The sequence below is a fragment of the Aotus nancymaae genome, unplaced genomic scaffold (genome assembly GCF_030222135.1).
Source record: "Aotus nancymaae isolate 86718 unplaced genomic scaffold, 86718_ANA_hifiasm-v0.15.2.pri h1tg000003l, whole genome shotgun sequence".
NCBI lineage: Eukaryota > Metazoa > Chordata > Mammalia > Primates > Aotidae > Aotus > Aotus nancymaae.
The window spans coordinates 27,653,102-27,675,163 of NW_026988414.1; the positions used below are offsets into that span (position 1 = coordinate 27,653,102).

The 22,062-nt window shown below is 36.4% G+C and overlaps 1 protein-coding gene across 1 annotated transcript in view; it reads right to left on the reverse strand.

Moving 5' to 3' along the window:
* SMC2 (structural maintenance of chromosomes 2) overlaps positions 1–21,144 on the reverse strand; it is a 44,676-nt gene extending 23,532 nt beyond the window's left edge. Inside the window, exons 1-14 of the mRNA XM_012439148.2 lie at positions 20,981–21,144; positions 19,924–20,152; positions 19,156–19,305; positions 17,200–17,322; positions 16,071–16,109; positions 15,548–15,658; positions 15,316–15,360; positions 13,544–13,777; positions 13,174–13,323; positions 5,156–5,389; positions 3,507–3,666; positions 2,928–3,045; positions 2,151–2,289; positions 731–850 (exon numbers count right to left, since the gene is read on the reverse strand). Coding sequence (XP_012294571.1) covers positions 731–850; positions 2,151–2,289; positions 2,928–3,045; positions 3,507–3,666; positions 5,156–5,389; positions 13,174–13,323; positions 13,544–13,777; positions 15,316–15,360; positions 15,548–15,658; positions 16,071–16,109; positions 17,200–17,322; positions 19,156–19,305; positions 19,924–20,091 — 1,791 coding nt within the window. The 5' untranslated portion in view covers positions 20,092–20,152; positions 20,981–21,144. The remainder of the gene's footprint in view (positions 1–730; positions 851–2,150; positions 2,290–2,927; positions 3,046–3,506; positions 3,667–5,155; positions 5,390–13,173; positions 13,324–13,543; positions 13,778–15,315; positions 15,361–15,547; positions 15,659–16,070; positions 16,110–17,199; positions 17,323–19,155; positions 19,306–19,923; positions 20,153–20,980) is intronic.
* Between the last annotated feature and the right edge of the window lie 918 nt (positions 21,145–22,062).

Consider the following 22,062-nt stretch of genomic DNA (forward strand, 5'->3'; position numbering starts at 1 on the left):
TTTTCATTGAAATCTTCTGAATGTCACTAAGGATATGATATTCAGTTAGTTACAAGTGTATTTCTAAGTTTCATAGAAATGTCTTCAACTCATGTACTTGGAATATCTACTCAATAAAAAATTCTCATTACAGTTGAATGTTATGACTGACTTCATGTTTTTACAATATTACACAACTACAATAACTTTCAAATGTATTTCCTTGTACTAATCTATTTTCTTACTAGCAAGCATGTCACTTCAGATCAACGTCAGCAGTTGAATGGGATCCTGGTCATGTGCTATGTACTTACACAGGCTGAACAGAAATCTAGAAGAACTCTAATAAAGAAGCATCATTGCAATACTAATGAAGGCCTTCCAAAATGGCTGTCACTGTGGGCAGTTTAAGTGTGCCTGACATCATAAAAAGAAACAAAATCCAAAAACTTAGATATTTATCTAGAAGCTCAATTCTAACTATTTAAGAAACAGAAGTGTAATTTTCACCATCACCTGATAGTCATGTGACTTAAGATTTAAAAAGGACATTCTAATATCACACTTTGAAGTATCAAAGGAAGTTCAAGTCTTTCAACATTTCTATTCTCTCGTTACCTAATTGCACAAGCCAACCCATTTTTTTTTTAATTTTGTGGTTCTTCATATGATTATGTCCCTCAAAATTAATGCCTTCTAACTTAAATAAAAAAAAAAAGATTAAACATAAACTAGACAAAATAAGACTTACAAGATTCTGAGCAACTCTCAGAGTTTCTGGTGCAATACATCTGGCTGAAATTTTATTGAGTGGAATTATAGTGTATCGGCGTTTCAGTTCCCCTCTTTCTAGTAGCTTTTTACCAGTAACCTAAGACACACATTTGAAGTTTAAAAAATACATGTTAAAGATGACAGAAAAGTAAAAGAATAAAAGTTTAGTAGTCTATAATAAATAAATGTTTAGTGCCATTTATCCCAAACCATCAAAGTTAAGATTACATATGCAATGGAATATCATTTGGCCTTGAGAAAGGAGATACTGCCATTTGTGACAACATGAATAAACCCAGAGGACATGATGCCAAGTGACATAATCAGACAAAGAAAAAAAGTACTGTATGACCTCATTTATACATGGAATCTTTAAAAAAAAAAAAAAGTCAAACAAATAAGAGTAGAATAGTGGTTATTAGGGATGGAGAAGGAAAGAAAATGGGTAGAAGTAGGTCATAGATCAAAGGGTACCTATTTGCAGTTAAGATAAATAAATCTGCCTATTTAGAGATGTAATGTATAGCATGAAGACTAATTAATAATACTGTATACTGAAAATTTGCTAAGAGTAAACTTTAGGTGCTCTCACAAAGGTGAATGGCTATGTTAATATGCTGGACTAGAGTAATCATTTTACTATGTATATGTATCAAAACATCTTGTACTTTTTTTTTTTTTTTGAGACACAGTCTTGCTCTGTTGCCCAGGCTGGAATGCAGGTCTCAGCTTACCACAACCTCCACCTCCCAGGTTCAATCAATTCTTGTGCCTCAGCCTCCAGAGCTGCTGGGTCTAAAGGTGCATGTCACCGTGCCTGGCTAACTTTTGTTATTTTCAGTAGAGATGGGGTTTTGCCATGTTGCCCAGGCTGGTCTGAAACTCCTGGGCTCAAATGATCTATCCAGTTCAGCCTCCCAAAGTGCTGGGATTACAGGTGTGACCTACCGTACCCAGGCTTGTTATACATTTTAAACATACAGAATATAAATTTTTTAAAAAGTAAATTTGGCAATGACTATATAGCACTGACAGGAAAGAGTAACAGCATTTTAAAGAAGGATAAAAAGTCAGAATTGAAATGTAGAATGTTACCTTGATGGGAAGATTGACATTAAAAAGAGGTCATTTATTCCCAGATTATTTTATAAATATATTCAACTTATACAGCAAAGAGACCCCAAAAGTCTAAGACTGTAATATGCATTCTGAGTTCCTGAGTAAGCATGAGACTTCCTATGGAATAGTTATCAAAAGGTTATGAACCAAACAGTTTTACCCTAAAAATGTGTCACCTTAGGGGAGGCCTTAAAACATCAATAGAGTAATTCTTTTAGCAGCACATGACTTTTCAAGCTAACCAAATTTTAAATGTTTAAAAATTAAAATCAACTTACTTCTGTGTCTACAACAACATTGTAGAGTCGTTCCCCAGCCACTAATTCTAAAGCTGTGGTTGCAGAAGTATCTTTCACACTAATCAGAGAAGCCACAAGTCCTTTCACACAATTTCTATTCCAATTCTTCTCTGGATCCCTGATATAGAAAAGTTGATAAAAATTAATCTTAGATAAGAAAGTAGAAAAAGTTATACTTTATTCATCAAAAGCTCTTTTGGACAATATATTAAACTGAAATGAAAGCAGAATCAGCACATGGTTTTAACAACCAAAAATTTTAAAATATCCCAAATGACTAACCAGCTGTTGTTTTTAAATCAATCAATAGATATTTCATTATGTTTCAATGTACTAAGAACAACTCTGATGTTCTAATACCTGTAATATGTGATTACTGTAAATATTCCATACAAAACCCACATACCAAAACAAATTCTAAGATGAAAACGTGGATATTTAACATTAATGACAGAATAACTTTAAAGACATTCTGAACTAAGATTCAGTTCCCCTCATTTTGATTTTACGTTTGGTGGCATCATTAGCCATTAAATTTCACAAGAATTTGTTTCAACAAATGTTTAAAGGAAAAATACCAATGACAGAAAAGCAGTTTACAACAAGTTTCATAAAAAAATCTTGGTGTCGACATTTTCAGACTGCTTCCAGCTTAACTAAAAATGTCTTGATTACAGAGTGAGACACTGTCTCAAAAAAAAAAAAAAAGAAGTCTTGATTATTACTATATTAAAATTCAAGGCTTTAATCTCTTACTTGTATGCAAATCGAAGATTGGGAAATCTGGCTAATAGAGCTTCATATGTTTCTTTCAATCTACTAATATCACGAGATAGCTGCCTGCGCTTTTCCAAAAGGCTTTCTTCTTTATTTTCTGAAAGATAAATTATAATAAATTAAAACCAAGTTTTAAAAATTCACAGTATACTGTTTTAAGGAAAATATCATCACTATTTCCAAAGCATGCAAAAAATACAAATTTCTGGTAAGTATTAAGCATGCTGAACCTTCCAATTTCTATCCAGTGTCAAAAAGACATTTTTTCCAACAGCAAATAACACAATTTTCATTCCAAAAACTAGCGTACAAATTGAATGCCTACTAATGTAGAAATACACAAAAGACATTTTTGAGCTTTCAAATGATTGAAGCAGGAAATTCTCAATACTGAGTTCTCAAAAATTCAGGAGTTGTTTTACAATTAGATTTTTTTTTACTATATTTACAAACACTTCTTATACTAATGCTCATTAATAGGGTAACAATGTTTCCTACTTGCTTGTGTTCTTTATTTAAATTAGCTTTTTATAAAAAAATATGTTTTTAAAGGCAAACCTTCATAATTTAGCTTTTTCATTTCGGCTTCCAGTTTTTCTTTAAGTCTTTTTACAGCTTCTAAAGCTTCTTGATCCTTTCTGTAGCCACTATCCATCTTCTTAACTTCAGCTTGTTTATTCTTTAATTCCTGCTGAGCATGCTTCAACTTCATCTGAGCCTGTGACAGAAAAATGGAACAGACTATAGGATGTATGACGCAGACACTGCTAGTAATTAAATAGCCAAAGATTCAGATTGGTTTACTAAGAGAACTTAGCCTTAAAAATTTAATTGTTTGGTCTCCTGGATTAGTATTTCAAAAGATTAGTCATTTCCCAGTATTTTCTCCTCAAAAACTACTCAAAGTATAAACTAATGTATGATTAATATGTTGTTAAAAAATGTGAAATTTAAGTCCATATTTTTAATATTTATAAGAAATGACATTAAAATTGAAAGATTCTATCAAATAACTGTCAGTAGCTGGTTAAATTAATAGAAAGCTAGAAATCACAACTCTAGTTCCTTTCCCTTCCACTTAGTTGTTCATATTTGTATTTGTATATATTTGTGAGTGTTGTTTAATAACAGTAAGAAAAATGAATTGGGTAATAAGATATGATTGTAGAGAAATGGAAGTTAAATTGACAGAGAAATTTAAATCCTGACAGTCTGATAATTAAATGCTACAACCCTTGATATTTAAATGCTAGAACTATTTAAATGTGTCAGACCTTCAAAAACTTATACAACTGAGCACTGCTTCTTAAAACTATGAACTAGTATTCTAAACCCTAGATGGGGGTGTCCTCCAAAACTGTATGATACATTTTTCCCAGTTCCCTTATAAAATAATAGACAGACTGAGAGTATTTTAAAGATTTTCTACCGTTGGAGTTCTTATAAATTTGTGACCACCATCTCTGTCATGTCTGAATGAAAAACTTGCAAATATATAGAGAAAAACCAGTGGATTAATGCATAATCACACACATCTGTGTGTCTATATTTTAAAATCCGTGTATTCCATTAAAAAGAAAACAATGATGTGCCTGTGTACGTGTATTTTTTTCTGTTAGCAAAATTCTTGTGTTCATAGGACTTTAAGTTGCACTACTATGTAAAATCTGAGAAACATAACAGACTGACAAGACTTTTAAGATTATAAAATCAGAGTAGGAAGATCAAAGACTAGAATGTGGATAAATGTGAGGTAGAGATACTTCCTAGAAAAATGTAAAGTTTCAGAAGCAAGGTTTTAAGAACTAGGTATGATAGGCAAAGCAATGGGAAGGACAATCCTATTTTCCTGTTAAAGCTTAAGACTTCAACATTATGATATCAATAAAAAATAAAAATAGCCAAAAAAAGACAAGAATAAATGATTAATCTCTAAAATTCCACACAGTGCTGCAAACAGAACAAAGCACTTACATACTGAATTAAGGTAATTTATGTTGTTCAGCATCTTAACAAATTAACGTCACCAATATTTAGCAATCACCATATTTGAATTTTGCTGTCTTAGGCAATAGAGTTGCAGATTAAAGTAAACAAGTTCCTTGACATTATTTTCAACATTATGTAACAACTGCCAAAGCATAATGTGAAAAGAAACTTCTTGGGGGAAAAAAAGCAATCACATAGTGCTTAATGTCTATATTTACCTGTTTGGCTTCTGTCTGAGCTTTACTTATATCATTTTTACAGGCCATCATTTGACCAGCAAGAGTTGCTTCTGCTCCATCTTCATTACTGGACAGGCCAGCGGAAACAGCATTGAAGTGCTGCTGTGCAGCAGCCAAAGCTTCAGCATCTTTATTACTTGCCTCTTGAAGGGCATGCAGTCCATCTGTTATCTTTTTAACCTCTTTTTCCTTTGCTGCTAAAGTTTTAGAGTCCTTCAGGAAGAGTTTCAAATTGAAAAACATTATATTTCACTTCCTTATACGCATATACCCTTATGTAATCAAATTCCATAGCAATTTGGAATAAGCATAATTTAACCATCATAACTTTATAAATACTGAATTATCATTTTGAAATTCACTTTGTTTTTAGAATAAATGAAACTCTTATACTACCTGAAATATTTTCATTCCATGTTACATATTAAATCCATGAGACACTGGGCTAAAAAATAATTGCAGATTTAAACAAATCACTTGAAAGAACTAAAAATGAAATTTCTAAAGCTGTAAAACAAATAACAGACATCCTACACTAAGCTCAAAAGTAGAGATTTTAGGATTAAGAGCATGTATATGAAAATATTAACTGTCAAGAGCCATAAAATTTGAGCATTAGTTTTACAAAAAGTATTACTATCATGTAACATCTTTTAAGTAATATTAACCAGATATCTGATGCTGCAAGATACCAGCACTCAAAAAAGAAAATTTAGCAATCTTATTTACAATTAAAGTGACAAGAAATCCTGGCCCACTTGATTAGTTCATGATTCATCAAATATTTATTAGGCACTTATATATAGCATGCCCTGTTCTAAGACATTAAAGACACAGACTGAGTCGCTGTCCTAAGGGAGCAGATATTCAAGAAAGACATAGTAAACAAATAAATAAAGCAAGGTAGGGGAATACAGTGATAGGAACTATTACCTTAAGAAGAATAAGAGAAGGCCTTGGAGATGCCATTTGAGCAGAAGACTGGATGAAGTGAGAGAAGTGACTGTGCAAATACATGTGGGGCAGTACACCTGACAAGTCCTGAGGAATGTGTTTGAGGAACTGGGCTAGGAGCACAGTGAGTAAATGGTTAAGGAGCCAAGAGTCGTATCATGAAGCACCTTGCAGGCCATGGTAAAGACTTTGATTTAATTATATAGTTGATTCTTAAACAACATGGGAGTTGGAATACAAACCTCCCATGCAGTCGAAAATCACATATACTTTTGATTTTCCCAAAAACTTAAGAATAGCCCACTGTTAACCAAAGCCTTACCAATAACACAATTAACCCATATTTTGTATGCTACAATAAATACTGTATTCTTACAATAAAGTAAGCTAGAGAAAAGAAACTGTTAAGAAAAGCATAAGGAAGATACAGTACTGTAGAGTATTTATTGACGTCGTCAGTTTACATCATCTGTTTACAAGATAAATCATCTGTCTGAAAAGGCAGGCAACCATAGCTGCAGACCTCAATCTATGGTACATTATCAAGCAACTCAACTTTTTCTTGTAGCATCCTGACTTCTCTCTGCTTTTTGGGAGCATTTTCAGTATCACTAGTGGCACTTCATATGGATCTCATGTTATTCAGGTTTATGGCATTTTTCATCCATGATGAAAAATACGTGAGAACCACAAGAGATCACTTTCCACTGAGCTCTGCAACTTACTGGAAACATGAACCATTAAGAAGTAAATGATTAATGTCATACTGAGCTTACTTGAGCTCACACAACAGCAATAGGAGGTAGCTACAAAATTATTACAGTAGTGCGGTATGTTCTATTAGTTTTATGCAGTTATCATTTAATACTGCATCTTGGCCAGGTGTGGTGGCTCACGCCTGTAATCCCAGCACTTTGGTAGGCTGAGGCGGGCAGATCACAAGGTCAGGAGATAAAAACCATCCTGGCTAACATGGTGAAACCCCATCTCTACTAAAAGTACAAAAAAATTAGCCAGGCGTGGTGGCATGCACCTGTAATCTCAGTTACTTGGGAGGCTTAGGCAGGAGAATCACTTGAACCCAGGAGGTGGACGTTGCAGTGAGCCAAGATTGCAACACTGCACTCCGGCCTAGGCAACAGAACGAGACTATCTCAAAAAACAAACAAACAAACAAAAAAACCCTGCATTCTTACATTTGTTTACATTTCTCTCAACTGCAAATAGTGCCAAATATGGGGTTTGTGTAAGTTTTGATAAATTTTAACTTTTAGTAACAGATTTTTGCATATTTTATGGTAGTAAATGATAAAATAAGACTAGTGCCTAAATATATTTTGTGTATTTATGACATACTTTTTATTTTTTTGATATTTCTAGGCAATGTGATATTTGTCTGCAAGTTTTTTTCAAATTGCTGCAGACCTCCAAATAATTTTCCAAAATATTTGAGAAAAATCTGCCAATAAGTCGATCCATGCAGTTCAAACCCATATTATCCAAGCATCATACAGTGTACATGTAATTCTGAAACCACCAAAGGATTTTAAGCACAGGAGTGATGTGATTCAACTTATATTTTAGCTACTGTAAAAAACAGACTATAGAGTGGCAAGAAGAAAACAGTAGGGCAACTTAGAGTAACATTATTATAGCTACCCTCATGATAAGTGATGGCATGAATGAGGTTGGCAGTAATGGAGGTAACAAAAAGTAGCAGTATGCTGATTATACTTTTAAAGTCAACAGAATTTGTTGATGGAGTGGATCTAAATATTTAGAGAAAGGCAAGAATCCAGAAGGACTCTAGGACTCTGGCCTAAATTAGGTCAGAATTTACCTAATTTACAATTAGGTAAATAGTGGTAACATTTACCGACATGAGGAAAATTCTATAACTCAGGTGGGTTTAGATAGGTGAGGAAAATTCCTAAATCTATTCTGGATATGTTAAGTTTTACACTTTTTAAAAGTCAGCCAGGTAAAAATGTTAACTGAGTAGCTGGACAAAGAAATCTAGATTTTGTTAGACAATTACTTGGGTGTCCTTAGACTAACTTTGTTTTCCCTTTCTCAGTTGTAGTTCTCAAAAACAACTGTAGAATGCGCTAGAAAATGCAACACTCTGATAGAGGGAATGGCCTGTATAATCCATATTCTATTTCAGTTCCCTCCTAGAAACATGCATGTCCTTTCATGCTTTAGCTCAGGAACTCATGTCAACCAGTCAATGATGTCTGGGTTTACAGCCAGGGGTATAAACACAGGGCAAGCTGCTTTCTGGGATCCCTCAGCTGTATGGGGAACATACAGATGAAACTCCATCCAACCCTTGTGGGTTGGCCTACCATGAAACCTAAGCTCCTACTGTCTATTACTGCCGATCTGTAAGAAGTAAATCTGCCAATATATAACTTGTGCTGTACGAATGAGTTCTATTAATACCAACAAGTTGGTAACTAGTGCATAGTGAAATTGTTTCACATCATCAGTGCAGTTAGTAGGATCTGTTCTGACAGAATCATGGCTTATTGATGAAGCTGGAATGGCTTCATGCTTTCCCTTCCCTGCATGTCACCCTGAAGGGTTGAGGGGTTTGGATATGCAGCTGGAAGTTTTATGGAGGAGGCAGCATAATAAATGGAATACAGATGACCCCCTCAATGAATGAGCTAGCTGCACGGATTGAGGCAGAGAAAAAAAAGAGAAATGGGGAAGCTCAGCACATGATTCCTGGTTACTGGACACATGTAATTGCTCATTCCCAGGGCCAGAGAGCTCAGGAAGTGGGTAGTCACATGGATCCTAAGAGAACAGACAGTCCCTGAGGCATTTGAGAGAACCAACACATACAATGCAGGCCTTCATAGAAAAGGAGGCTCACTAGCTAGAGGACAGGTATACAGAAAGGTCAGGGAAGGCTCTTCCAGCCTGGTTGAAGTGTTTCTTTTATAAAGGGACTCTGTGGATCCAAATGGCTAAGTGGCATAGTTTAGAGCGGGACCAAGGTCTCCAGGTCCCCACCAGAGATGGCCCTATACTCCTATCAAGATGAGAAAAAGAAATGAAATTATGCTTTTCTGGAGTTCTTGGATATTGGAGCCTACAGGACATATTTCGTTTTCCTAGGGAAAAATTAAGCTGATGACCATGGGAGGGCTTCAGGCAAATGTAATGACTCACTATGCTTATCTGCTTGTGAGCAGGATAATCTGTGTCACTTTGGTGACCACAGTTCCCACCAATGAGTATGGATAGGGATAGTCTGGTTGCCTGTAATGCAGAACATCATCACCACCTGAGGAGGTATGCTCCTCGCAGCTAAGAATTTGAGCTATACCAGTGGCGCATATCCACATCGGCCTGCCACCTGTTACTCAAGACCTCATATGTTACTCAATAAAAGCAGTACTGCATACCAAGTGGAGAATAAGACATTACTTTTTTAATTAAAACCCACTATAGATAAGAATGTCACAATGGCCTAGTCTGGCTGGTCAGAAAGGCCTGTGGGGCATGAAGACTAAAACTGGAAGGTCACAGGCTGAATGCCAAGGTCACATGGACACTACGCCAAAGAAGTATCCCAGATATAGTCAAACAAAAACTGTTGGTGCTGGTGGCACTCAATAATAAAAATGAAGCCCCACAACTAGTAGGTCTCTTGGGTACTAAACACAGCATGTTACCCAAGTGGGTGTCTTTTTTTGGCCCCCTTTAATCCAGGTGCCCAACAAAGCCGCCAACTTTGAACAGGGCACTTTGCAGTAGCAGGCCGTGGAAGATAATTTAAAGTGGTGGCCTTGATGCTGCTTTTGAAACATTTATACCCTGTTAGCCTGATGCAATGATACATGTCCACAATCTCTATGCATGCTGACTGAAGTCTATGGCAACAGAAAATTGTCACTGGGGAAACCTAGCCTCTCAGAAGCTGAACTTCTAAGTTGCTTGAGGCAGCCACCTGATATAACCCTTTGGAATGATAACTTCTTGCTTGCTATTGTGCACTGGTGGAGACTGTGTGTCTTAAGGCCTGAGCACTACATGCGACTCTGTGACTTAAACTGCCCATTCTTAATTGGGTGCTTATAAACCCTATCAATGAATTGGGGCAGGCTCAAAAGAGCTCGATTATCAAACGGAAATGGTACATTTGAAATCAAGCCAAGTTGGAACGACAGGGTACCAGTAGGCTTCAGGAAAAAATGGCTAGCTTATTAGAAAGGTCCAAACAACCAACAGGGGATGCTTTGGCTTCTCCTCTGGCTCCCTGGGTCCTAAGATTCTGAGATGTGCCTACCAATGGCATGGCACGGTTTACTCCAAGTTCCATCAAAACCGGGGGATCCTCTTGACTGTAACCAGCATCAGGTCAATAAATGGTCATCTTTTGACTGAGACTGAACATGGACATTATGCACAATGGGCCAAACTATATGCAGTGGTGATGTCCATTCGGGCCATCCCATCACCGTATCTTGCTACATTTTACCAACTCACAGACTACTGCAAAAAGCCTAGCCATCTGGTCAGGAGAAGGGCAAATGAGTGACTGGAATGTTAAAAAAAAATCCCCTTTGTGAAGACTCAGTATCATGAAAATGGCCATACACTATCCAAAGTAATTAATAGATTCAACGCTATCCCCATCAAGCTACCACTCACTTTCTTCATATAACTGGAAAAAAACCACCTTAAACTTCTTATGAAACCAAAAAAGAGCCCACATAGCCAAGACAATCCTAAGCAAAAAAAAACAAAGCTGGAGGCATCATGCTACCTGACTTCAAACTATACTATAAGGCTACAGTAATCAAAACAGCATGGTATTGGTACCAAAACAGAGATATAGACCAATGGAACAGAACAGAGGCCTCAGAAGTAATGCCACACATCTACAACCATCTAATCTTTGACAAACCTGATAAAAACAAGCAATGGGGAAAGGATTCCTTATTTAATAAATGGTGTCGGTATAACTAGCTAGCCTTGTGCAGAGCAGAAACTGGACCCCTTCCTTACACTTTATACAAAAATTAACTCCAGATGGATTAAAGATTTAAACATAACACCATAAAAATCCTATTAGAAAACCTAGGCAATACCATTCAGGACATAGGCATGGTCAAAGACTTCATGACTAAAACACCAAAAGCAATGACAACAAAAGCCAAAATAGACCAATGGAATCTAATTTAAACTAAGAGCTTTGCACAGCAAAAAAAAAAAAAAAAAAAAACTATCATTAGAGTGACCCGGCAACCAACAGAATGGGAAAAAACTTTTGCAATCTACCCATCTGACAAAAGGCTAATATCCAGAATCTACAAAGAACCTAAACAAATTTACAAGAAAAAAAAAAAAAACGCATCAGAAAGTGGGCAAAGGATATGAACAGACAATTTCTCAAAAGAAGACATTTATGCAGCCAGCAAACATGAAAAAAAGCTCATCATCACTGGTCATTAGAGAAATGCAAATCAAACCACATTGAGATACCATTTCATGCCAGTTAGAATGGCAATCATTAAAAAATCAGGAGACAACAGATGCTGCAGAGGATGTGGAGAAATAGGAATACAGAAACAGAATATAGAAAAGGATGAAAAAGGAGCAAGCAGCATCAGTGTGTGAAGCTTAAGGACATGACAAGACTAAGGAAAAATGAACCCAAACCAAGGCAGGTCCATATGTTTAGAGCTTGACAAACCTCACTTAAAAAAAAAGTAATGGATGAACTGGTTTCAAGTGTTGGACGCCACAACACAGACTGCTACATCATTCATACTGCTTCAAAATTTGTCTAAATTTTCCTCCAGTTTCTTAATTCAACAACTGTATTTCTCTGCAAAAATATCTAAGACAGCAAATAAAGAAATTATTTTGACAAAGTTAATTTTTTTCCAGTGAAAACGCAAATGTGTATCTTCACTGGAAGAACAGAATCACCCTCAAAAGAAGTACCATAAGCTCCAAAAACATACCTACTCATCTACGTACATGTGAGACTATATACTCAACTCTTCTGTTACTATGGATAACCTATTTCTAGTTCTTGCAAATGCGACCTCCTCTAATTATACACTAGTTCCTATCCTATTTTCGGCTACTAAGGGGCCCTATTTTAACAACTCTCCCATCACTCTCTTATGAATCATAAATGATGCCTTTTCTACTGGATCTTTTCTGCCAATGAAGAATTTATTTATCCCATGTAAAATCAAGTCAAAAAACTCTTCTGTATTACCCTCCAGTTAGCTCCCTATTTATCCTTCTTTCAGAAAACTTCTCAAAAACTTATCTATATTCACTTTTAATTTTTTCTGCCCTCATTCTGTGGGAGTATAAACACAATCCAATCAGGCACTCATGGCCACTTCTCCTTGAAACATCTTTTTTACCTGAACTCCAGAACAACTTACTGGCCTAATTTTCCTCACACTACTCAATCTCTTTTGAATGTTAAGATATTCCAACAATAACAGTGAAAATATCCCAGGGCTCCAAACCTCCTATATAAACTTACAGTCTTGATAATTTTATCTAGTCTCATGGATTTAAGTAACACCTGTACATTGATGATCCCTCCAAATCTGTATGTTTGCTGAGATTCAATATTCATATATTTAAGTACCTAATCAACATCACTTCTCAAGATGTCTAACAGGCTCCTCAAGCCTATTACATTCATACTATATTTCTTAAGCTTATGAAACCTGTTCTTCCTATTCTCCACCTTACTTCAATGGCTACCCAATTTAAAATCCCAAATTGTACCCTTTTCCCCCTACACTCTTAATCCCCTGCCCTGCTTTACTTTTTCTCCGCATTAGTTATCACTATATAACATGTTATATGTTTTATTTATTTTCTTTATTATTATTTCCCTCAATGGAATGAAGACCCACAAGGCAAGGACTTTTGACCATTGATCAAGTTGTAACCCTAGCCCAGAAAACTATACTTACCTCCAAGTAGACACTCACTAAATATTCATGGACTAGATAAATGTACACTAGAGGCATATTAAGCTCACTTACCTCAACCATATTTTTTTCCAGCTCTTTGTGTTTGCTTTCTTCACATGCCAGATTTTTCTTCTTGAGATCAAATGCACTTTGAGATTTAGTATTAACTCGCTGAGCCTCCGCAAGAGCATCTTCTAAAGATCGAAGTATACCTCCTATTTCCTGTAATAAAATGCAGCCAATTCAATCACTTATGTAAAATTTGTTCATGTTGTCATTTTCTTGTATGAGTTCTGTATCAAATAAACACTTTTTTATAAGTTATTTCACTATCTTATGGCAAGATTAACAAATCAATATGGAAGACAATGCCCAGTGAATCCTAAATAGTTACTATACTTTTTTCAGAGCATATTATCCATTCTAACACATATGTCCAGACCTTATCTTTTCTTTTTTCCAATTCTTCTATTTCATGATTAAGTGCTTTTATTTTTTTATCACTCTCACACAATTCTTCCTGAAGCTTTATAACTTTATCTTGCATTTCTTTTAACTCCTCAGCTGAGCGTGCTTTGGTATCTTCAGCCAGTAAAAACTGATAAGCAATATACAAACGACTCAAATGTTCTATTTCTCTCATTACTTTTTGGTACTCCAAGTAGGAAGATCTTTCCTGAAAAGGAAGTCACGAAAAAAGAATAACTCAAAATTGTATTAAAAAAAAAAAAAATCAATTATGCAACATGTATCAAATTTCTCATTACATAACAGATTTCATCCTGTATGAAACAATTATAGCATTTTAAAATGGAGAAAACTTTACATAATATTAGAAGTCAGGATTTTTAGATAGCATTATACCATCTCTAGTGAATCTTACTTGACTATTTCTTTTAACATGTAATTGGACAGTTGAACTTAACAAAGAAATGTGGACATAAGGTTCGTAAGCTAGTGTTAATTAGTCGATTAAAGACAACTTACACACCCACCAATGATACATTATTGAATAAATTCTGTAGTATTAGATGCCTACCCATTCTTTTAAGCACTAACTACTACAAGCATTTGCTCACATTATTACTAAACTTGATTCCCATAAGGACCTATTGGGTCAAGACAAAGTCACAACTAAAATCCTAATTTACACATAAAAAACAAATTTAGAATGATTAAATGATCTGTCCACATTGTTAGATTTAGATAGAAATTGCGCCAAATCAAGTCTAGGACCTAAGTTTAAATTCCTGATGTAGTGTTTCTACTAAATCATGCACACAAAAAGAGTACCTTCAAGATTACACTTTTTCCAGTAAAATCTACACTACTATATGGATTCACAAGACAGCTTTGAGTAGTACCAAATTTCAGTAAGCATTTAATAAATTCCTAAATGGATATCTTTAAAAACAACATTGTTTGGATGGGCACAGTGGCTCACTCCTATAATCCCAGCACTTTGAGAGGCCGAGGTGGGTGGATCACTTGAGCCCAGGAGTTCAAGACCAGCCTAAGCAACAAGGAGAAACCTGTCTCTACAAAAAAAATATAAAATTAGCAGGCAGTGGTGGCATGCATCTATAGTCCCAGCTACTCGGGAGGCTAAGGTGAGAGGATCCCTTGAGCCTGGGAGGTGGAGGCTGCAGTGAACTGTGATCATGTCACTGAACTCCAGCCTGGGCAACAGAGTGAGACTTATCTCAAGAAAAAAAAAAAATGCAGTTTATAAATGCATTCTTTCACAAAATAGCGCCATAGTTTTTGATGTTAGGAGCTGCAAAGATTACAAAGCAAACTCAATTCTCTGTTTTTATACCTTCCACTTACAAAATACCTTGACAGCAATAATTATACTGACAGTCCCTCTTACCCTGGAAATTTCCACTCTATCAATGAGGGTTTCTAAGAGTGCCATTATCTTTAACAACTGTTGTTCCAGTCAATCCTAATTAATACTTCTATGAAGTATTAAAATTTGACATACCATTTTCTGAAACTATAAAAATTACTCTCCAATATCTTATGACTTAGTAGATAAGTACGTATCTTCTGCAAGCAAAAGGCTGAGCCTATAGAGTGCCAACTCTAATTATTTAACTCATTGCAGAAAAAAATCCCTGAGAAATAGTATCACTATGTGTATAACTTTGGATACATCACTGACTTTCGAAAGACATTCTAATTGATTATCCTCACATATACAGAATATACCTCTTTTAATTTTTGAATGGTTGGAGTGATCTCTTCTTCAAGTATCTGGAAAATAAAGGAAAATCAGTATTTTCAGTATATAAAGTACCATTAAAATTTATTTGGAAGAGAAGTAGCATGGATGACTATGGAAAACTGAACCAAGAAAAAAAAATTCTTCCCTCTTTACAGCAAAAACTCTTAACCCAAATTTACATTCTTCTCCAAAAATGTTTTATATGAATTCAATTACCGTCTTAATTTCTTTCAGCTTTGCCTCCTTTTTTTCTATAGTTTTCTGTGCAGCTATTTTTTTGTATTCATACATCCTGGTTCCAGCTGCTTCTTCTATCATGGATAAAATCTGGAATGACAATTTTATTAATGTTTAGTATCCAAGAGAGTGTCCCACTGGAATTTACATTAAGTATATCATTTTTGCCCTGACCTCACTAAACATCTTAGCAAAATTTGGCCCAAAGGAATCATAAAAATACAGTAATTTCACACAAATCTTATCCTGTAGGCTTTTTCTGTAGGAATGAATTCTGACAAACACCAGTTGAGTAAGACTCCTTTATACAATCAAAATCGATTTTAATATTTGGGCATAGTGCCAAATATTACACAAACATACAACTGTCTTTACTAATCATTCCTAAATAAACAATGTTTCCAAAAATGTTAATAGAAAATATATTTTTAAATGGACTCTCTGGAAGATTAAAATAACATCTATACCTACTATTTTTAATGTCCATAAATAGTACTCTTACCTCTGGAGGTTTCATATTCAATACTTTCGTAATTCGGCCCTGAAAATAAAATGGCAAACTTGCTAAGATAACAAATTACAGAAAATGTTTATCTGTACTGGCATTCATGTTTATCTAGATTGTACTGGCATTCATGTTTATCTAGATTGAAACTACTGTGTCTCAATATACCAATCTTTGGGGGTCTTTCTTCTACAATTCTAGAATTTTGGAACTTTGCTATTCACTTTCTCACTCAACAGTGATACAAATTAGGCAAGTTAGGAAATGATACTAATAAAATAATCCATTAAATGATACAAAGTTAACAAGGACCATGTTTCTGAAACAGTTAACATTAATAGGTAGAAATATTCAATTTTAAAACACATAAATATAAGAAGAAATTTTAGCATAATTGATAAACTTTTAAAATTTGTTTGAATGATAACCCTCCAGGATAATTTCACAAAACAGATAACATACTTCTAGGTCTCAAATAGAATAAAATTTTTCCTATCAATGCCAGAAAACCATTAAATTCATTCATTATCAAAAACAAGTAAAACACCTGCACACTTAAGTCTCAGAGAATCTATTACTAGAATGTAGATTCACTTAAAGTAAATTTTCAGCTTTGAAGCTCTGATGTAGTAGAAATATTTTTATTTTGGTCCCACTGACATGCTCCCATTGACTTTACTGTAATTCTCTCAAAGGATAGCTGGATGAGTCAAATGAAATAATGTAAATGTAAGATAAAATCAGCCTTTACCCCTCATTTGTGTAAGTCTCTAAATAAGAAAATTATGCAAACTTTTATACTTGTAATATTAAGAGGCATTAATCCAATAATTTAAAATGATATATTATGACAATTTTTGTACAGTTAACATGTATTGTTCTTTGAGTGACAAAATAAAAAGTCAAGGAAATCTAATTCTAAAGATTCTAGAGAATTCAAAGGCCCATAATATAGAATATATCAGTGCAAGTAAGTAAACCACATTTCTTAACAGATGGCCAGACACAGCACAATAGTAAATAGAAAGTATAAAATCCAAAAATAAGGTCCTTCTATTGTAATTACTTTAAAGTAAAAAATGTCAAAACTATTATGAAAGAGATATAAAGACCTCAAACAGAATACCTGCATGATGAGAAAGTGAGGGTTGTTAACATTAAGGCCAACAGAACAGAAGAGATCCTGTACTCTGGTGTTGTTGGCATTTACTCCATTGATTAAATATTTATTTCTACCACCAATAACCACCTAAAAAAGAAAGCAATATTTTAAGTATTAGTGTACATGCACACCTTGGGCTGTGATAAATTACTAAGTATATTAGCTTACATTTATTTGTTCTGTCCGACTAGCAGTAAACAAAACAATTCTTCATAGTCCAACAAGTATGACATGGCCAAAATCACTGAGTCAGGACAACTAGTGTCTAATGCAAGTACTTCTGCTAACTAGTTATGTAATTACACACAAGCCTTTTACTCTGCCATGCACCGGACTCGGTCTCTCAGGTAACTTCTAGCTTTATGTTTCCAAGCATATGTAAAACATACTTTCCTTTCCTAGTTACCTTCTTTGTTATTTTTCTACAGAGGATAACTTTCTCTACTTTATAGTGGGAATAGAAGTCAGACAAAGTAGCTTGACATTAACTCGTGACAAGATTCAAAAAGCTATTAATAAAGAGATGATTTGTGACTGCTTAAAAGAAAGGGTAATCATGGAGCTTCAGTATGGTTTCATTAAGTCGTGCCAGACACCATATTCTGCTATCACACTTAAATTGTCGTTGATTGGGTACGACCATCTCATCTACCAGATTGAGGTCCTTAAAGACAAGCTCTGTTTCTCATTCTTCTAACTGTGCATCCCAGTACATTCAAGAACACCCAATGTACATCAAGCACTTAATTAATATTGAATAAATGTTAGTTCATTTCTTTTCCTGACAGGATTACTATGTTGGTAGTTAATATTTTAACGTATTTGAAGAGACCTCTCTGACAAGAACTTTAAGGCAAAACTTTGGTGAAGATACAGGTTTATGGCCTGAATGAGGACAGGAACAATTGGGTGGATTAGTATGAGACTTAGTGACAATTCCTAGAGGGTAAATATTTGATGGATGCCTAATGGCATAGATCATTTCTGTCCCAACCTAGTTGGCCTTTTTTTTTTTCTTAACCAGAAGCGTTCATTAAAATAGAGGAGAAAATCTGTAAGTGACATAATGCAAAGATGGACAGTTTATGGGAGCTGACAACATTTAAAACCTTGACAAGCTGAAAACACTGCCTGACTATATTAATAACACACCTAAAAAAAATTTAGTGGTTTCAAGTAAATCTAATATGAATCCACAATGTATTATCAACACTCCAGTGCTCTATGGGAAAAATAAAAGTAGAATATCTAAAATGAAATAATAACTCTAAATAGACCAATCCCAATACACTCAATCTAAGGTGCCATTAAAAGAAATAGAAAGATAGACAGATAAATGGAGGGCAAGGAAGTAAACTGGAGCATACTTGGTATAATTAGGCAAGTGAAGGAACTAGAAAAAGACCTGGCAAGATTTCACTTAGAACTGAAATTCGTATACTTGCAGATCACTTAAACACTGAAACAGGGAATAAGTTAGATTTGCTCTTGGTGCTCTCAAAAGGGCAAGAATCAATGTATAAAATTTTAAGACAGCAGACTATGACAAAATTTATAGGAATAACTTTCTAATAAGACCTATCCAAAACCAAAATGGGTTATCTCAGAAGACTTCAAGATCTCAGGTACGCAGGTGTTCAAGAACAGCCAGAGAAGATTCAAGTATGGTTTAAGATTTCAGCATAGTTGAGTGCTTATATTGGATGAATAACTTTTCAGCTCTCTTTCAATCCTCTTAGTGATAGAATGTCCATGATCAAAATTTTAATATAAGGAAAATATTCTTAAGGAATCCAGCCAGAATTTAATGCACCAATTTTGCACATCAACTTCCTCTAGCACTTTATGCAAAGGCATAGGCCAAAAAACACACCAGACATAAAACTTCTTAAGATACCCAAATGTTTAATCGCCACTCACCTGCCTTGTTACTGTGATTTCATCATGAACCTCAAATCCTAAAGGACTTTGCTTTTTATCAGAATTATCAAAAGTAATTGACACCGAGGCTTTGGTAATACCAGCCTGCCCATTTTTGTAAACTAAATCTTGTAAATTAGAAGCCCGAACCTAAAATAAAGGATGAAAAGTTTATCAATTACAAAATTCCCTATATACAAAGCAGCACTAAAAACGGATCCCTTGCTTTTGGAAAACCCACCAATATTGTGTCCATTAAGTAGACAAGGATAGGCAGCTGCATCCTCTGGCAGGAAAAACAAGGAAAAGAGGCAACAACCTGCAGTGGACATTTTTCTCTACAGAACCCTTTCAATTCTGAATTGTTTCCTATTCGTTTTTTGACAAAAAGTTACTTTGCAAGATACAAAGACAGTGCCCATGATTTTCACTAGTCATCCAATCCATGAATAGGATTTGGAAAGGCATCATTCATTACACAGGGATGAAAATACTCTGGAACGAGACCACTTTAAAGTCAGAATGCCTGAGTTTTGAGACACTGTTACTTCTAAACATCTTAAAAGGATGAACCTTAGGCAACCTCTCTAAGTGTCTATTTTCTCATCTAAAGGAGTAATATTACTTTCCTTAAAAGGTTGCAGTGAGGTGTAATTTACAAAATGTATAAAAACACAAATGAAGAGAATATTGGTAAATCTCCAAAGTCCAGTAAGGATTCTCCTGCCAAACTTAAAATTCACACAAATGAGAAAGTTTACACTTTACCTGAGACAGGTTGGAAATGCCCAGCAAAAAGCAGATGGAGTCCAATATGTTGGATTTCCCACTGCCATTTAAACCAGTGATAGCATTGAAGAGGGGGTCAAAACCATTGACTTCAGTCCTCTGAGCATAGGACTTGAATCCCTCTAGTACAATTGACTTAATATGCATTTTCGATACTGTCTTGCGTCAGCAAACCTCTGACAGGAATCAAACAGGCCACAAACCAGTTCTGTGCGAAACAGAAATAACACCATCTAAGTGGAATGTAAACCTACAATCATAATGAACACGAGAGGCAAAAACAGGAATAAGAGGGCGATAGAAATAAAACAACCACTTGACAAGCTATCTCGTCTGATGTAGACATCTTTCATTTACTCAAAAATATACCAGAGTTAGCCACTGTCCGGAAATTAAACCATTCAACTGGGAAGTCTTAGCTATTTCTCTTACCCGTTTTTCCAGGTTTGCCTTCTACTTTTACCATACTCTAGCTAGCAAAGACTACGGATTATTTCATATCCCATTCTCTTTGCCCATAACGTGCTTTTCTCTGATACTGGCACAGCTTACTCTCTACTGCACTCACGTCTTTGCTCAAAATGTCACCTTACTGGAGTCCTCCCGGACATCCCTCTGTCACTTCTCCACATTCCTTCACTCGGCTTTTCCTTCATGGTACTTAAAGCTGGTATTAGACGGTCATTATCTGTCTATAATTCCTGTAGGATCTTCACCTACGTCCATCATGGCATCCCCGAATTGTGCTTGACCGCGGGAGGAGGGGAAGGCATTTAAGTATTTACTAGAGAGATGAGATGTATCTCATATTCTCCAACTTCTAGCTTTTACTCAGGCTGTGACCTAGCTTCTCCAGGCCTGTCTACAGCTCTCTGCCCTACTCAAAGGCCGAATAGTAACTAGCCTTTATTCCTACGGTCACCTGAGGTCCCTCTTTGCCACTAGCCGTCCTCCCCGCAGCCCCGCCTCCCGCCTCCCGCCTCTCGCCAGGAAGCCTGGCCGGGCCCAACCGGCCGCGCTCAGGTAGATGCCTCACCGCTGCCTCAGGCCAGGGTTTGACGCACTCCAAAAGCTCCTCCGGTTCACAAAGGAGGGGAGCAGGCCAAGTCTCTAGCCGCGGGTGCTACAAAGCGAACTTCACCATAGCGTCTACAATCGCCGCCACACCGTTCTCAACACCCGCGCCGGAACTATTTATTCCTTTGAATTTCGGCGCGAGCAAAGGACCCCACCCCATTGCTTATTTCCTGTGCTGGTGCCTAGGAGCTGCCTGTCTTTAGGGTACTATTTTTCTCCTTCACTCGAAGGATTAAAGCCGTAGGGCAATAGGCAAGAGAGTCTCGATAATGGCAGCTCCGGGAACCCTGCGGCGCGGGCCTGGACACTACAGGAGCAGGTGGTATATGTTCACACCGGCGTCCGGCACGCTATGGTCAGCCCCAAACCTCGGCCCGGGGTCCTCGCGCTTCGCCAGCCCCGCCCCACCCCGGGCCCTCCGGTAGGCCCGCGGCGCCCTGTAGACTCCGCCTTCTCGAGGGCTCGGCGTTGCTCGCTGCGGCGAACTTCTTTCCCCTCAAAGCGACAGAGACAGGAGGTGGAAAGGCTTCCTCTGAGTGTTCTCGTCGGTTCTGTTTTGGAAGCCTCAGAATCTTCTGGGGTTTACTCAGATTGCTGCAAAGTAAAAGCTGTACTTCATTGGGCCCTGAGAGGCAGCGGCCTTCAGAGGACTCTGGCTCGCTTCCGGGCTCCGCCCGGTGCTGGCTGCGGACCTGGCGGAAGAGCCTTTTTACCTAAGTGTCCATGACGAGAAGGGACAGTCTACCGAGAGCTGTTCTGCCCAGAGTAGAAATTGTGTGGTGCTAAATTGTGTGCAGCTGTTCAGCTCCTTTACACTGGAAAGCAGTGTAATGATTAACCGACCTAACCTGTCGAGAATATTTCTGGAAACCTTTTAAGAGAGGTCACGTTTACTGATTTCTGAGTATTAGGCTATGTTCCAAGGGCTTTTTAAAATCCTCGTAGCAACCCTATGAAATCGGAAATTGCCCTTGTTTTGCAAATGAGTAAAATGAGTCCAAATAAAGGCTAAGCTGCCTGTCTAGTAAGCTGGGATTTGTT